The 12,104-nt window shown below is 41.2% G+C and overlaps 1 protein-coding gene across 1 annotated transcript; it reads left to right on the top strand.

The window, feature by feature from the left end:
- The first annotated feature begins 2,202 nt into the window (after nt 1–2,202).
- On the top strand, nt 2,203–3,289 carry LOC105041331 (uncharacterized). The gene is made up of 2 exons (XM_010918258.4): nt 2,203–3,002; nt 3,106–3,289. Exons 1-2 carry the CDS (start codon nt 2,364–2,366, stop codon nt 3,190–3,192), a joined length of 726 nt encoding a protein of 241 aa, XP_010916560.1. The 5' UTR covers nt 2,203–2,363; the 3' UTR covers nt 3,193–3,289.
- Nucleotides 3,290–12,104: the final 8,815 nt, after the last annotated feature.

Raw genomic sequence — 12,104 nt, 5'->3', positions numbered from 1 at the left:
GGAGGCTTCTTCCCGACGGGAAGAGCGCCTGGCCGACCCAGTGACTCTTGATCGTTGAGCTCTTGTCTTTGTCATGCTGTCCCCTACCTGGCGCGCCAATCTGTTGCGGCCAATCGCCTCGTCGCCCGATCGCCGGGAAGCGTGCACCTGCAAAAGGAAGTCCGCACTGACCGGAGGCGGCTCCGGCGGGGACCCTCCGACGGTCAAGTCAGAGAGGTGACTGGGCAACAGTGAAATGCAGACAGAGAGCTCTGAGAAAGAGAGAGTGAGGGGGAGGAGCGAGCCTGCGTACGTGGGAGAGACGGGCGAATCGATCCTTTGCACTGTTGCCTTCCCCGGTATATATAGTGGAGCTAGGTATGGCGCCGTCATTAATGGCGCGGACAAGTGAGGAACTGTCAACTCACTGTGGGCTGTCAGAGCCGCCGTGAAAGCATCATGTCTCCGTGTGGCCGTCTAATCATCAGGGTTGACCCGGCTCTCGGCGGGACAATGCCCCTAGGTAACTGTGCCGCATGTCCGTGTCAGAGCTGACAACGTCTGGCGGCCTTACGGCGGTTGGAGGAGTCAGCCGACCCTAGGTCGGCAGCCAGCAGAGTGGCGTCGGGTTCCTCCGGTCGATCGGCGAGCGTCATGTAAGTCGGCCATCGAACCTTGGGGTTCGGTCGGTCGGGATGGATACGCCCGACATACCCCCAGTCGGCGATGGGCCGTTGGACGGCCGGCGGTTAGCCGCTGATGGCTCCCGTCAGTCGGTCGCCCCGACCGACGATCGGTCGGTCTATCGGCCAGTCGGAGTCGTCCAACGGAGGTGGTCGGGTTGTCGGTCGGTCGGGCGGTCGGGCCCTTCGGCAGTAGGTCGGGCCATCCGGTCGGTCGGGCGGTCGGGCCCTCCGATAGTAGGTCGGGCCATCCGGTCGGTCGGCGGGTATCCCCAACAAGCATGATGGTAGGTCAATTAGCTGTTGTAGTTTAAAAGTATATACGGTCATAATAGAAATGTTATAAACTTACAAATAAATCCAGATTGCACAAATTATCAGGAGACAAATATTCACAACCACTGGGATTGCATTTGGTAGCTGGATAATTTTAATATAATTATCTGGATTACTATATTTAATATATTTTTAGATAGTAATTCAGATTATCTTGATAATTCAGATTGACTCATAGAAGGCAATCAGAATTGTCTTAGAGAGAGGTACATTTCTAGATTACCATTTCTTTAACAATGTTATAATAAAAATTTTGAAAAAAATTATTTCTCAAAAAAATCACACAAAATCTATTGTCCAACCCTCTCTTTCCCTACAACCCTCCTCCGTGTGCACCTCTGACTTGCGGCTCTTCCTTCTTTTTTTTTGTCTACCTGCGGCTTCTCTGTCCTTGTCCCCCACCATCCTCCTATGACTCTTTTACGTCCATCCTCATCATCCCCATGGCTCCACATGCACCCACCCCATCTCCACCCCCTAATACTTATGATTTTCCACATCTTCTGGCTCGCTACTTCTCCGTACTACCATCGTATCCATACTATTCTCATCATTTTTCATCAGATAAAAAAAATATTTGAATAAAATTTTTAAAAATATTTTAAAAATTTAATTATATATTATTAATAATCTGATTATTATATCAAATATGTTGATCAAAATTTTTAATAATTTTATTATAATATTATTTATATATATTAATATAATAATAAATATTATTAATAATTTAATAATAATAATAATTTATTTTAAAAATAATATTATTTTTTAAAATTATTTGGTGATGCACGAAGCACAACCTAAAGGATTTATTTATTACGAAAGCAAACGATCCGGCGATTATGGACTTGGGTAGAAAATATACGCATCACAGGACGGTCTCCGGGTCTCGCCAGTAACATGCAGTGCACCAATTTTTAAACATCAACATGCATGTGATCTGAGCTACGTGGTCAAGTTCATTAACTTAACATAAACAGAGCCAACGTTTCTTAGGTTCAAATTATCACTTCCTTATGACTTAAGAATGAGAATCGTCACACATGGCAGACATTATCCTCCCCCAGGCCCACCTCCAAATTATCTCCATAAATTAATATAAAGAAAGCTAGAAAGGTAACAAAGTTAAAGAAAAGGCGACCCAACTCCACTACCCCCGTCTAACTTTCTCCCACCCCCCCCTCTCTCTCTCTCTCTCTCTCTCTCTCTCTCTCTCGCCAACCGAGGGAGAATAAGACCAAAACCAAATTCTGACAAGGCCATTTCAAGCACGGTAGATAGTGCGAGCGAGTGCGAGAAATAGAGACCCTCGGCGAGGAATCCCCAAATCCAAAGAGGAACGGTGGCGGCGGCGGCGCGACGGCGATGACGTCTCGGACGACTCAGGCCAACGGCGACCACCACCGCCGCCGCCCCTACGCTCCGCCCGGAGGCCGCGCCCAGTACCTAGGTCCATCCTCCTATTCCTCCTCCTCCTCCTCCGCGGCCTCCCTCAAGGGCTGCTGCTGCTGCCTCTTCCTCCTCCTCACCTTCCTCGCCCTCCTCGCCATCGCCGTCATCCTCGTCATCGTCCTCGTCGTCAAGCCCAAGAAGCCCCAGTTTGATCTCCAGCAGGTCGCCGTCCAGTACTTCCTCGTCGCTCCCTCCGTCGCCGCCGGAACCACCGCCTCCGCCCCGCCGGCGGCGTACCTCTCCCTCAACATCTCGCTGCTGTTCACCGCGGAGAACCCGAACAAGGTGGGGATCCGGTACGGGGAGACCAACTTCGTGGTGATGTACCGCGGGGTGCCGCTTGGCGTGGCGACGGTGCCCGCGTTCGAGCAGCCGGCCCACTCGACCCGGCTGGTCCAGACCTGGGTCAGCGTCTCCCGGTTCAACGTCCTCCAGGCCGACGCCGTCGACCTCGTCCGCGACGCCGCCGTCGACGACCGCGTCGAGCTCCACGTCACCGGCGACGTCGGTGCCAAGATCCGCGTCCTCGGCTTCACCTCCCCTCGAGTCCAGGTCCCCTTTCTAACATGCGCCACCCCTCTTTTATTTAATCTAAATCCAAGAAAATCATCCTTTTTTTTTTATCCTGCTTTAAAATTTAAAATTATTTGTACAGGTATCGGTGCAGTGTGCGATGGTGATCAGTCCGCGGAAGCAGTCGCTGACGGATAAGCAGTGCGGGGTGGACGGATTGAACGTCTGAACGGAACGGCGAGTGTGGAATTGTTTCCGGAAAAATTGGAAAAAAAAATGTGTTAAATTTTGTTTTTGGATTATTATTTGAGCTTCAACTTCCTTTATTTTTGGAATTTATTTTATTTTATTTGGTGGGTTGCTGGTGGGTGTCCACTGTTTTAGAGAGTGGGGGGAGTGGCGAGACTGGAAAGCCCTCCCGACGCCGCCGCCGTTTCGTCCGTTCCCTGGGCTTGCGGTTGTGGTGGATTATTTGTGGTGGTGGGAGGAGGTGAGTGGACCGGAGGTGAGGGGATTCGAGCTACGTCTGATTTCAGTTTCTGGCTATAGCTTTGGAATCGAAATCTACGGTTTCCAGTTTAGTGCATGCGTCTTATCGAAGCAAACTTTCGTAGCTATCAACGTTTTGAGTGTGGTTTGGGCATGTGAACTGGTCAACCAGTCCAAAAGCCTCTCTGGGAAGCTGGTTTGCGGCCAAAACTTCTAAAAAGTGGAGGTTGTGTGTGTAATGTGTTTGATTCCTAAGGAATACCGGATTGTTGAGCCTACCGGCGGTGGCGTGATCCAGAATGGTTTGGGATTTTATATTCTGGTATTGATTTATGTACTGAAGTCAGTTGCAATTCAAGTGGCATGGCATTCTTGTTGTGTAATCAAGTTCAAGTCGCCTAGGTTGTTGCAATATTTATGGACATATGTGAGCGCTCACCTATAATATTGGATGAGATTGCAGCCAAGGGCAGAGATCGTGCAAAGCTGAGACTTATATCTTGTACTAGGTCAATTGAGTTCAATTGCGAAAACGATCAAGCTTGTGAAATGCACATGTACTTCTAGTAAGAAGTGTATTATCTGAAATTTGAAAATTTATAATATTTTAAGGTAGTTATTGGCCATGGAAAATCTTTACAATGTTAAAAAAAAAAATTACGTAGGATTGCATCGTTTGTTGGAAAATGAATATATAATGTTTGGAACCATATCAGACGTATGTATTCCTAAGACACTTATAAATTAATTTATACGAACACGAGAAACCAAGATAACCTACTTTCTTCTTTTGACATACTATTTTTATAACGTTGCTTTTCTCAAATTTCTTTCTACATTTCATCTTATTAGATGTGAGTTCTTGATTAAGATGATTCTGGGTGCTGCATCGGATAAGATTTTCTAGAGTTCTTTGTACCTATAAAGGGAATTTTACTATCTTCAAGAAAATTTTTTGAAAGTGCCTTATGTGATTAAATTTTTTCTATTCATCGTACTTCTTTCTATCTCTTTAAACCGTCACAATAATGAAGGGTAGGAAGATGAATATTGGATGGGTGGTCATCACTAAAACAGTTGACGGATAGGGATGGATGGCTGAGGTTGACAAGGCTGCATGTGCTTTGAGTCTGCTAGGAAGGGGAGAGGTGGGGAAAAAGTGGGGGTAAGTGGACCTAGAAGCAGTGTCACCTTCGTTTATCTGGTAGTTGTATTTCGTTTTCCTTATATATATATATTAAGATTTGTGCTCTGTATTGCAGTTGGAATGCTGCCTTTTATTTAGTGCTTTGTGGAGTGCCCTTCTTAGCTTGGGCATGTGGAGGGAAAAGCATCGGAAGTGCAGAGAAAAGTGACACTCCAGTGAATCTACTGGGGATAGTACCATGAGGATATTCGTCTATTGGATGTCCATCTGCCTCATATTTTGATTGTCTGATCGAAATACGTACCTCAATTGTGTGCATCATTGACAACTTTAATGCTCTGGAATTCTAAATGTCCTTCGATTGGAGGGACAATTATATTTGGGTGAATAATATTGGCGGTGCTTGTGACTTGTGACTCAGCAGCGACGAGGGAACTTGTCTACAAGAAATGTCTTGGAAGTTAATGCTTAGGATTAAGATTTATTTCACTTCCTCCATCTTTTTGAAGAAGAGTTCTCCATTATATAAAACACGAATTTCTCCGTATAGGACATCACCCTTGTTTATGTCCACATCCACGCGTGCGGTTGCCGACTCCATGTCTCCCTTTCTTTTGACGAAGCCATATGCCGAGCACTAGTCATGTATTGCTCTTTTTCAGGCCTTGCATCATCCAAAAGATGATCCAATTCGAGTTTTTGTTTCTTTCCTCCTATTTTCAGTACGAGGCCTGTCGAGGTCATGCCAGAGCTAATTCCTAGCCCCTTTCCCCTCCACTGTCCAGCCAAATTAACCATGCCAACAAGCAATTTATCGTTCTTAAAACGGACGGTTGGCTGGTGATTTGGCACACGTCACCATGTAATGTGCCATTTTCTCTTTGGAAAAAGAGGTGTAACGATTATGTTTCATTTCATTGGTAGTAAGAGGAAAACTTTTACATGTGTTTTCCACTCTACACATCTAACTTCCCTTCCTCCATTTTAATCGACGATGATCCAATGTGTTGGGCATTCAGTAGGTCCATATTAGAATACCAGTGTTATTATTATTTAGAAAAAAATATTTTAACATCCTCTCAACTTAAAGCCGATTTCATTTGACGTATCTAAAGTTTAAAAAATTTCAAAGATGTCTTTCAAACTAGTGTAGTTCAATCTGGGCGATTCTACAGGCATCTCATCTATCAGATTATGACTTTACTTCTCAGGAGGACCTAATTAATCTTACTACAGATCCCAATGTACCTCATTTGCAGAAACCCATTATACGTTACACGGCGTTGATGATTTGGAACTCAAGAAACGACTTCATCTTCAATCAAAAAACACACGGTGCCAATTATATTCACTTCCCTGCTCTTAGGAATGCTCATGAATACCTCCAAGCTGGCTATATTTCATCCTTGGCTAATGGCTTACAGCACTGGGTACCGACGGCTCGGTGAACCCATCATTTCGTCCTCTTGGGTACCCCCTCCCTGTGATCGAGTCAAGGTGAAATTTGATGCCTCTTGGTCCAATGGAGAAGCAGGCGTTGGATACATTGCAAGAGATCATCTTGGGACGGTAGTCTATGCGGAAGCTATCAGAACGGTGGTGCATTCTGTTCTGGAAATAGAACTTTTGGCAGTATGGAGTGCTCTTACGATCGCTGTCTACATTCACTAAGATTTGGTTGGAAGGCGACTCACCTACCATTGTCAGTTGAATTGCAAAACATCTTCAGAGATTCGAGCAGACTAACGCTTTCCCCTCTTGCCACCCACTGCTCGCTGATATTACTCTTTGCGCGGCCTCCTTGGACTCATTCCAGGTCTCTCATATTTGTCAGGAGGCCAACCAACCGGCTGACAGCTTAGCTAGGAGACCCTCCGATGGATTTTTCTTGTCTCTCTCTTCTCTCCCCTACACCACTACTTTGCTGGTAATGGCTGACTTGGTTGGTGTTTCCTTTTTATGTTCTTAGTTTCCTTTCTTTCTGGGGGAATACCCCCCTTATGTACCAAAAAAAAAAAAAAACCTTTATTGTCCATCTATACTTATTCAGATTCATGAGATTTCATCTTGTGATGGTCATGTGAGATTTTAGGACTGAAATAGTTTTGTAAAGAATATTTTGGATAGAGAGGAGGGATGATGGGGGATGGAAGGAGAGATGAGGATCGTAGCATGGTTTAGAGAGTAGGATGTGTAGGAAGGAAGGAGGTGGTGAGAGTTGATAGATCTCGAGACCAAGTTATACCAAAAAGCGGAATGAGAAGTGGTAGGGTTTAGGGAGGATGAGGTAGTAGGAATGAGAGGATTTTGAGATTGGGTTAGATGGATAGGAGAGATGAGGACGGTGACAAGATTTAGCGAGGAGGAGGTGGTGATGGGTGTAAGGAGGGATGAGGGAAGAAATAGAGTATTGTTTGATAAAGAAGCCATTGCAATAAGGATAAAATTGTTCTTTATGATAGCATCTTAATGTTGTTGGATGTCGGATAGAGCTTGGGACTATATTGAATCATTTAATTAATTTTAGAAATTATTTTAAAGTTTTTTAAATTTTAAAAATATTAAATAAAATTAGTGCTAAATTAAAAGAGTATTCAAATAATTTTATTATTATTTATGCTAAGTTCATGGACCTAATGCAACCTAAATAACTCAACCAACCTAGGCATATCACTGCTGGAACCCACCATATCATCACATCTTAACTCGTCGAAGACCTAACAAGCCTAGTATTCAGACCAGAGTGGACATGGGTCCACTGTTTCTGCACTCTGAGAACAACGACCGTTACTCGCCTGCCCAGTTTTAATATATTTGAGCCATTCAAAGTTGGAAGTGAAAAATCTTTTGGAAAGAGGGATCCCCATTCCTTATATCTTCTTTCTACCAAACGAGATTGAGAGATGAAGTGGGCAAGCAATATCGTGTATTTAAATAAAGAGTGTGGATCAAATTTTTTTGTTTTGGTACAAGCAGACGTTCACACCACTCTAATATGAGTACATCTCATAAAGTCAGAAAATAAAAAAGTTATGTAGGGCCTATGAATATATTTCATCGTGTCATCAGTTTCAGTCTCCGATGTGCTCAGTATCGTATGATGCAAAAAAGATCAAATCCTTCAAATGATAGAGAATTTTCTTTCAAAGATGACACAATAAAGCACCCATCGGCCATTGCATTGCAAACGTGGGAGCATATAGTGGATAGCATACTACATTACTGCCATATTTGCCAATACAGTGCGTGTATTTGAGGTGTAGCGATCTATGAACTTGTTCATATGCCCAAAAATTGGTTTACTTATAGATAATGTGGGAACCGAGTTTAAGATGCTTCCAAGTTTGTAATGATGACAAAAAAAAAAAAAAAGAAATATTTGCAGAGGGAGGTGTATTCCCAGATGCATATAAGCAAAAATATTGGATATAAAAAAAATATTGTTTGTACATCTTAATTTTCTATCGATGGTCAGTCATGATATAATTTGCCAACAAGTGGCAAGTGATCAAATCCCCCCAAGTAGAGAAATTATTGATTAGAATGATTTTATCACATGTATATTAGATCATTCAATAAAACATTAACACATCACCAATGATTGGAAAAAGATTCATTGTTGTTTAAGCTTGGCTACAAATTTTGAATGGAAAAAAAAAGTCCAATATTAACTTCAGTTAACTAGTTGACAATTTGCTATTTTGAATGGAAAAAGGTTATTTTTTTTTGGGATGATGTGATGGTTATTTATTAGATGATCCAAAGATACATAGAACAGTTTTAACTAATAATATTCTCTCTAAATAGATTAATCAATCAAACCTCGATGGACATAATATAACTAATTATCTAATATAATTGGTTAGTGACTGCTTAAATTTTTGGTGCAAACTTATATATCCACAGCAACATCCGTAACCAAGGAGATGCCATTGTACCGGTCTTTCAATACCTTCCTCATCACCCATATCCACAACTTCTCTTTTTGCCCCAGCTGGTTATCTTCTTTTAACATCTATTTCATTCATTTTCTGGTGGACTTCGTCGGGCTTTTTCTGTCGTGGTGTTTGCGTCCCTCTATTTTCCTCTATTCTTACGGCTCCATGTCAGGTCTGTATCTCCTTCTGTCACTATTTGTGTACGACGGCCTCATCCATCCCTTCAAGATATTGCAAGAATAGTACGTTACAAACCAGCATAAAGATTTATAATTTATCCTCCTGAAGCCTGTTAGCGGATGTCTGTCAATTACACTATCTTCAAAAATCTTTTCGATGCTACATATTTTTGATAGCCCAGCAGCTTCAAAAAAAAAAAAAAAAAAAATTGATGAAAACTCCCATAAAAAATCTTCTTCTCCCGATCGGCTCCTAATCGGAGTCGAAAACCTCACCGGAGAGGAGTCAAACTCCTCTCCTTTGGTTCTATTTAAAGGAGAGACCCTTCTCCCTTCTTTCTACCAAAGAATCCCGGGGCAAAACGACGGCAATCGCCGGAAATTTTCTCACGGAGACCCGTCCTTGTGCCATCCAATTTCTCGCCGGAAAAACCTTGCCGGCGTCGGAGGTAAACTTCCTCCCCTTCCTCTCTCCTCCCCCTTCCTTCCCGTGCCGATGTGCACGCTCCCCGGCGATCGAAGTCGCCGAATTTTGTTGCGGAAAAATCTTCTTTTTTTGCCGTTTTTCCGTCGCCGGTGGTCACCGTCGACCACCGGTTTGGCCTCCTCTTACCGTGGATCGCCTCTCCTCCTGCCGACGGCCGTCTCACGCCGAGCACGCCGCTGGCCGGCCACCCAATGAGGGGACTGTGAGGTCCCCTGTTTCAGCCCAAAAGGAACCCAGCGGGAGAAAAAAAAAACAAAAGAAGAAGAAGAAGAAGGAAAAGAAAAAGAAAAAGAAAAGAAGAAGGAAAAGAAAAGAAAAAGAAAAGAAAAAGAAGAAAAAGAAAAAAAAAAGAAAAAAGAAAAGAAAAAAAAAGAAGAAAAATAAAATATGATAATAATATAATAATAATAAATAGGATTTTCTCCTCTCTCTTTCGTGAAGAAAAAAAAGAGAGAGAGAGAAAAGAAAAGAAAAGAAAAATCATTAAATTAATTAATAAATAATGATATAAATAATAAAATATGAGAAAGAGAGTTTCTCTCTCTTTCCTCTCTCTCTTCAGCCTGAACTAGTATTTTCTCTCTCTAGAATTGGACTTTCTCTCTCTAAAATCTTCTCTCTAGATTATCACTTCCTAAGATTTCTAGAATTTTGAGAAGAATGATGATGAATTTAAATGATTCTTGTAATGGATTTTTGATCTGTGATCGTCGGACGATACACCGACATCCACTTTGATCAGATCAGGTATTTTTAGATTTTATTTCTCATGATCTTATTGAATTATCCATATGATAATTTTAGCATGATTTGATCTGATCGATCAGAATTTGTTGAATCATATTGTCTGAAGAATTCAAGATGAGTTTTCTCTCTCTAAAATTTTCTCTCTCTAGAATTTTCTCTCTCTAAAATATTCTCTCTCTTGATTGATTCTCTCTCTAAAAAAAGGTTAGTGAATGAAGAAATTTCTTTTAATAAGTCTGATCTGATTCTAATGAAGAACCCTGATCCATGATTGTCAGACAGCATACTGGCACCCACCTTGATCAGACCATGAATCTTTAGATTTGATCATCCATGATCCCGATCTAGTCATGACTTGATTTGATCATGTTGATTTCACCAATCAAGATATTGGATCAATCGTAATGTTGGATTGTGTCACCTGATCAATTCGAATTATACCTCATGAATTCTCTCTCCTCTGATTGTCTCTCTCTACTTGATTTTATGAAATCGATGAAGAAACCTCGGTCCTATCACTTTGAATCCGATTTGATCTGATAGTCAAACTTTGGATCATTTAGGTCCTAATTAGATTTTGATTAGATAAAATTAGATGATCGGACCCAATCTAAACCGTTGAAATATGATATTCGTATTCTTTCTAATTATTGAAATTGATTCTGTATAGGATTGTGGATGTTTGATCATGGGATATTGCGATATGATCTACGAATAAAATTTTTGGAAGAAAATTTATAGAATTATGTGGATTTATTGGAATGCGTTCGAGGTAAGTAATGTTTCACTTTTTCTAGATTTATCGGCAAATTATAATGTATTCTTCTGACATGATTTGTGAAACGATGCATGAATTGGATGAATGGTATTTTGTTATGAAAATATCTTATTTGAAATGTTATGATGAAGCATGATTGAACATATTGATTTCATGATGCATTATATTGATTGATTTCGATACTACATGATTATATGTTTTATTATCGAAATTAGAATATGAAACATGATTTATGAAGAATTATGATATAAGAAACAATAAGAATTGACAACCTGACTATGTAAAGGACCCCGCCAATGGGGGCATATACGTTGGCAATGGATTGTCCTGATGGTTTATGTCGCCAGCGAGACCAGCGACATGTCGCCAGAGAGACCAGCGACAAACCGCCAGCGAGACCAGCGGTTCCAAACCGCCAGCGAGACCAGCGGTTCCAAAGGACATGGCTGCCAGATGATTCGCAGCCTATCGCAAGCAGATACGCGGTATTATGACCCTGCCACAGAAAAAATATGGTCATAGCTCATGGTTGACGAAAAGAAATTGAATAACAAAAGAAATTGAAATTTGGAAAGAAACTTAAATTTTTGAAAAAGAAATGAATTTGGCATGAATTATGTTGCATAATTGAAATTGATTTCGAATTGATGAACTCTATATACTTATTTTCTATAAATGATGATTTACTTAAATGCCTGATGAAGTCTGTTGAAAAGTGATCATTGCTTACTGGGCTGTCTAGCTCATTACCTCCTATTTTACTATTTTTACAGATGTTGAAAAATTAAGATGATACAAGATATAAATGGAAGAGTGATCAGAAGCAGAATCTTCATACTTTTATTTTAGGTTGAAAGGCTTATTAAATTTGATGCAAAGCCTTTGAATCGTTGTTGAATTTATTGAGATATTAAAGAAAAAGTTTAGGTCGTTATATTTTAGATTTAAATTGTTGACTAATTATTCCGCTGTTGTTTTAGGATAATATGATAAGATGCCTTGCATGCTTATGGGAAGAGTTTTCTATGAGTATGCGGCGGTTGCTATGACCCTCAATTCAAAATCTCGGGTCGGGGGCGTGACAATATCACAATAAAAAAATAATAATAAAATAAAAATAATCAGATACGTAGATCAATCAAAAAAAAATTCGTCTCCATGAAGCATACAAATTTTACTATAAAAAAAAATTACAAAAAAAAATCACATCCTCAACCTTTGTATACCCAATCTCTCCCTTACAGAAAGCTCTCCCTCACAAAAACTCTCTATCTAGGAATTGAATCTCCTGAATTCCTGAAGCGACCGCTGTCTGCTGTCCAACAGTCTCCCTGAAACCTCTGCTCCTGCTTTTGTCGGTGTGGCACTTCTATTCA

The sequence above is a fragment of the Elaeis guineensis genome, chromosome 3 (assembly GCF_000442705.2).
Source record: "Elaeis guineensis isolate ETL-2024a chromosome 3, EG11, whole genome shotgun sequence".
NCBI classification, from domain to species: Eukaryota; Viridiplantae; Streptophyta; class Magnoliopsida; order Arecales; family Arecaceae; genus Elaeis; species Elaeis guineensis.
This window is presented reverse-complemented; position numbering and strand designations above follow the sequence as displayed.

Excerpts from the sequence above, each read along its gene's own strand:
- LOC105041331 (XM_010918258.4), top strand. The coding sequence starts at position 2,364 with ATGACGTCTCGGACGACTCAGGCCAACGGCGACCACCACCGCCGCCGC. Across the intron at positions 3,003-3,105 it reads TCACCTCCCCTCGAGTCCAG|GTATCGGTGCAGTGTGCGAT; the intron begins GTCCCCTTTCTA and ends TTATTTGTACAG.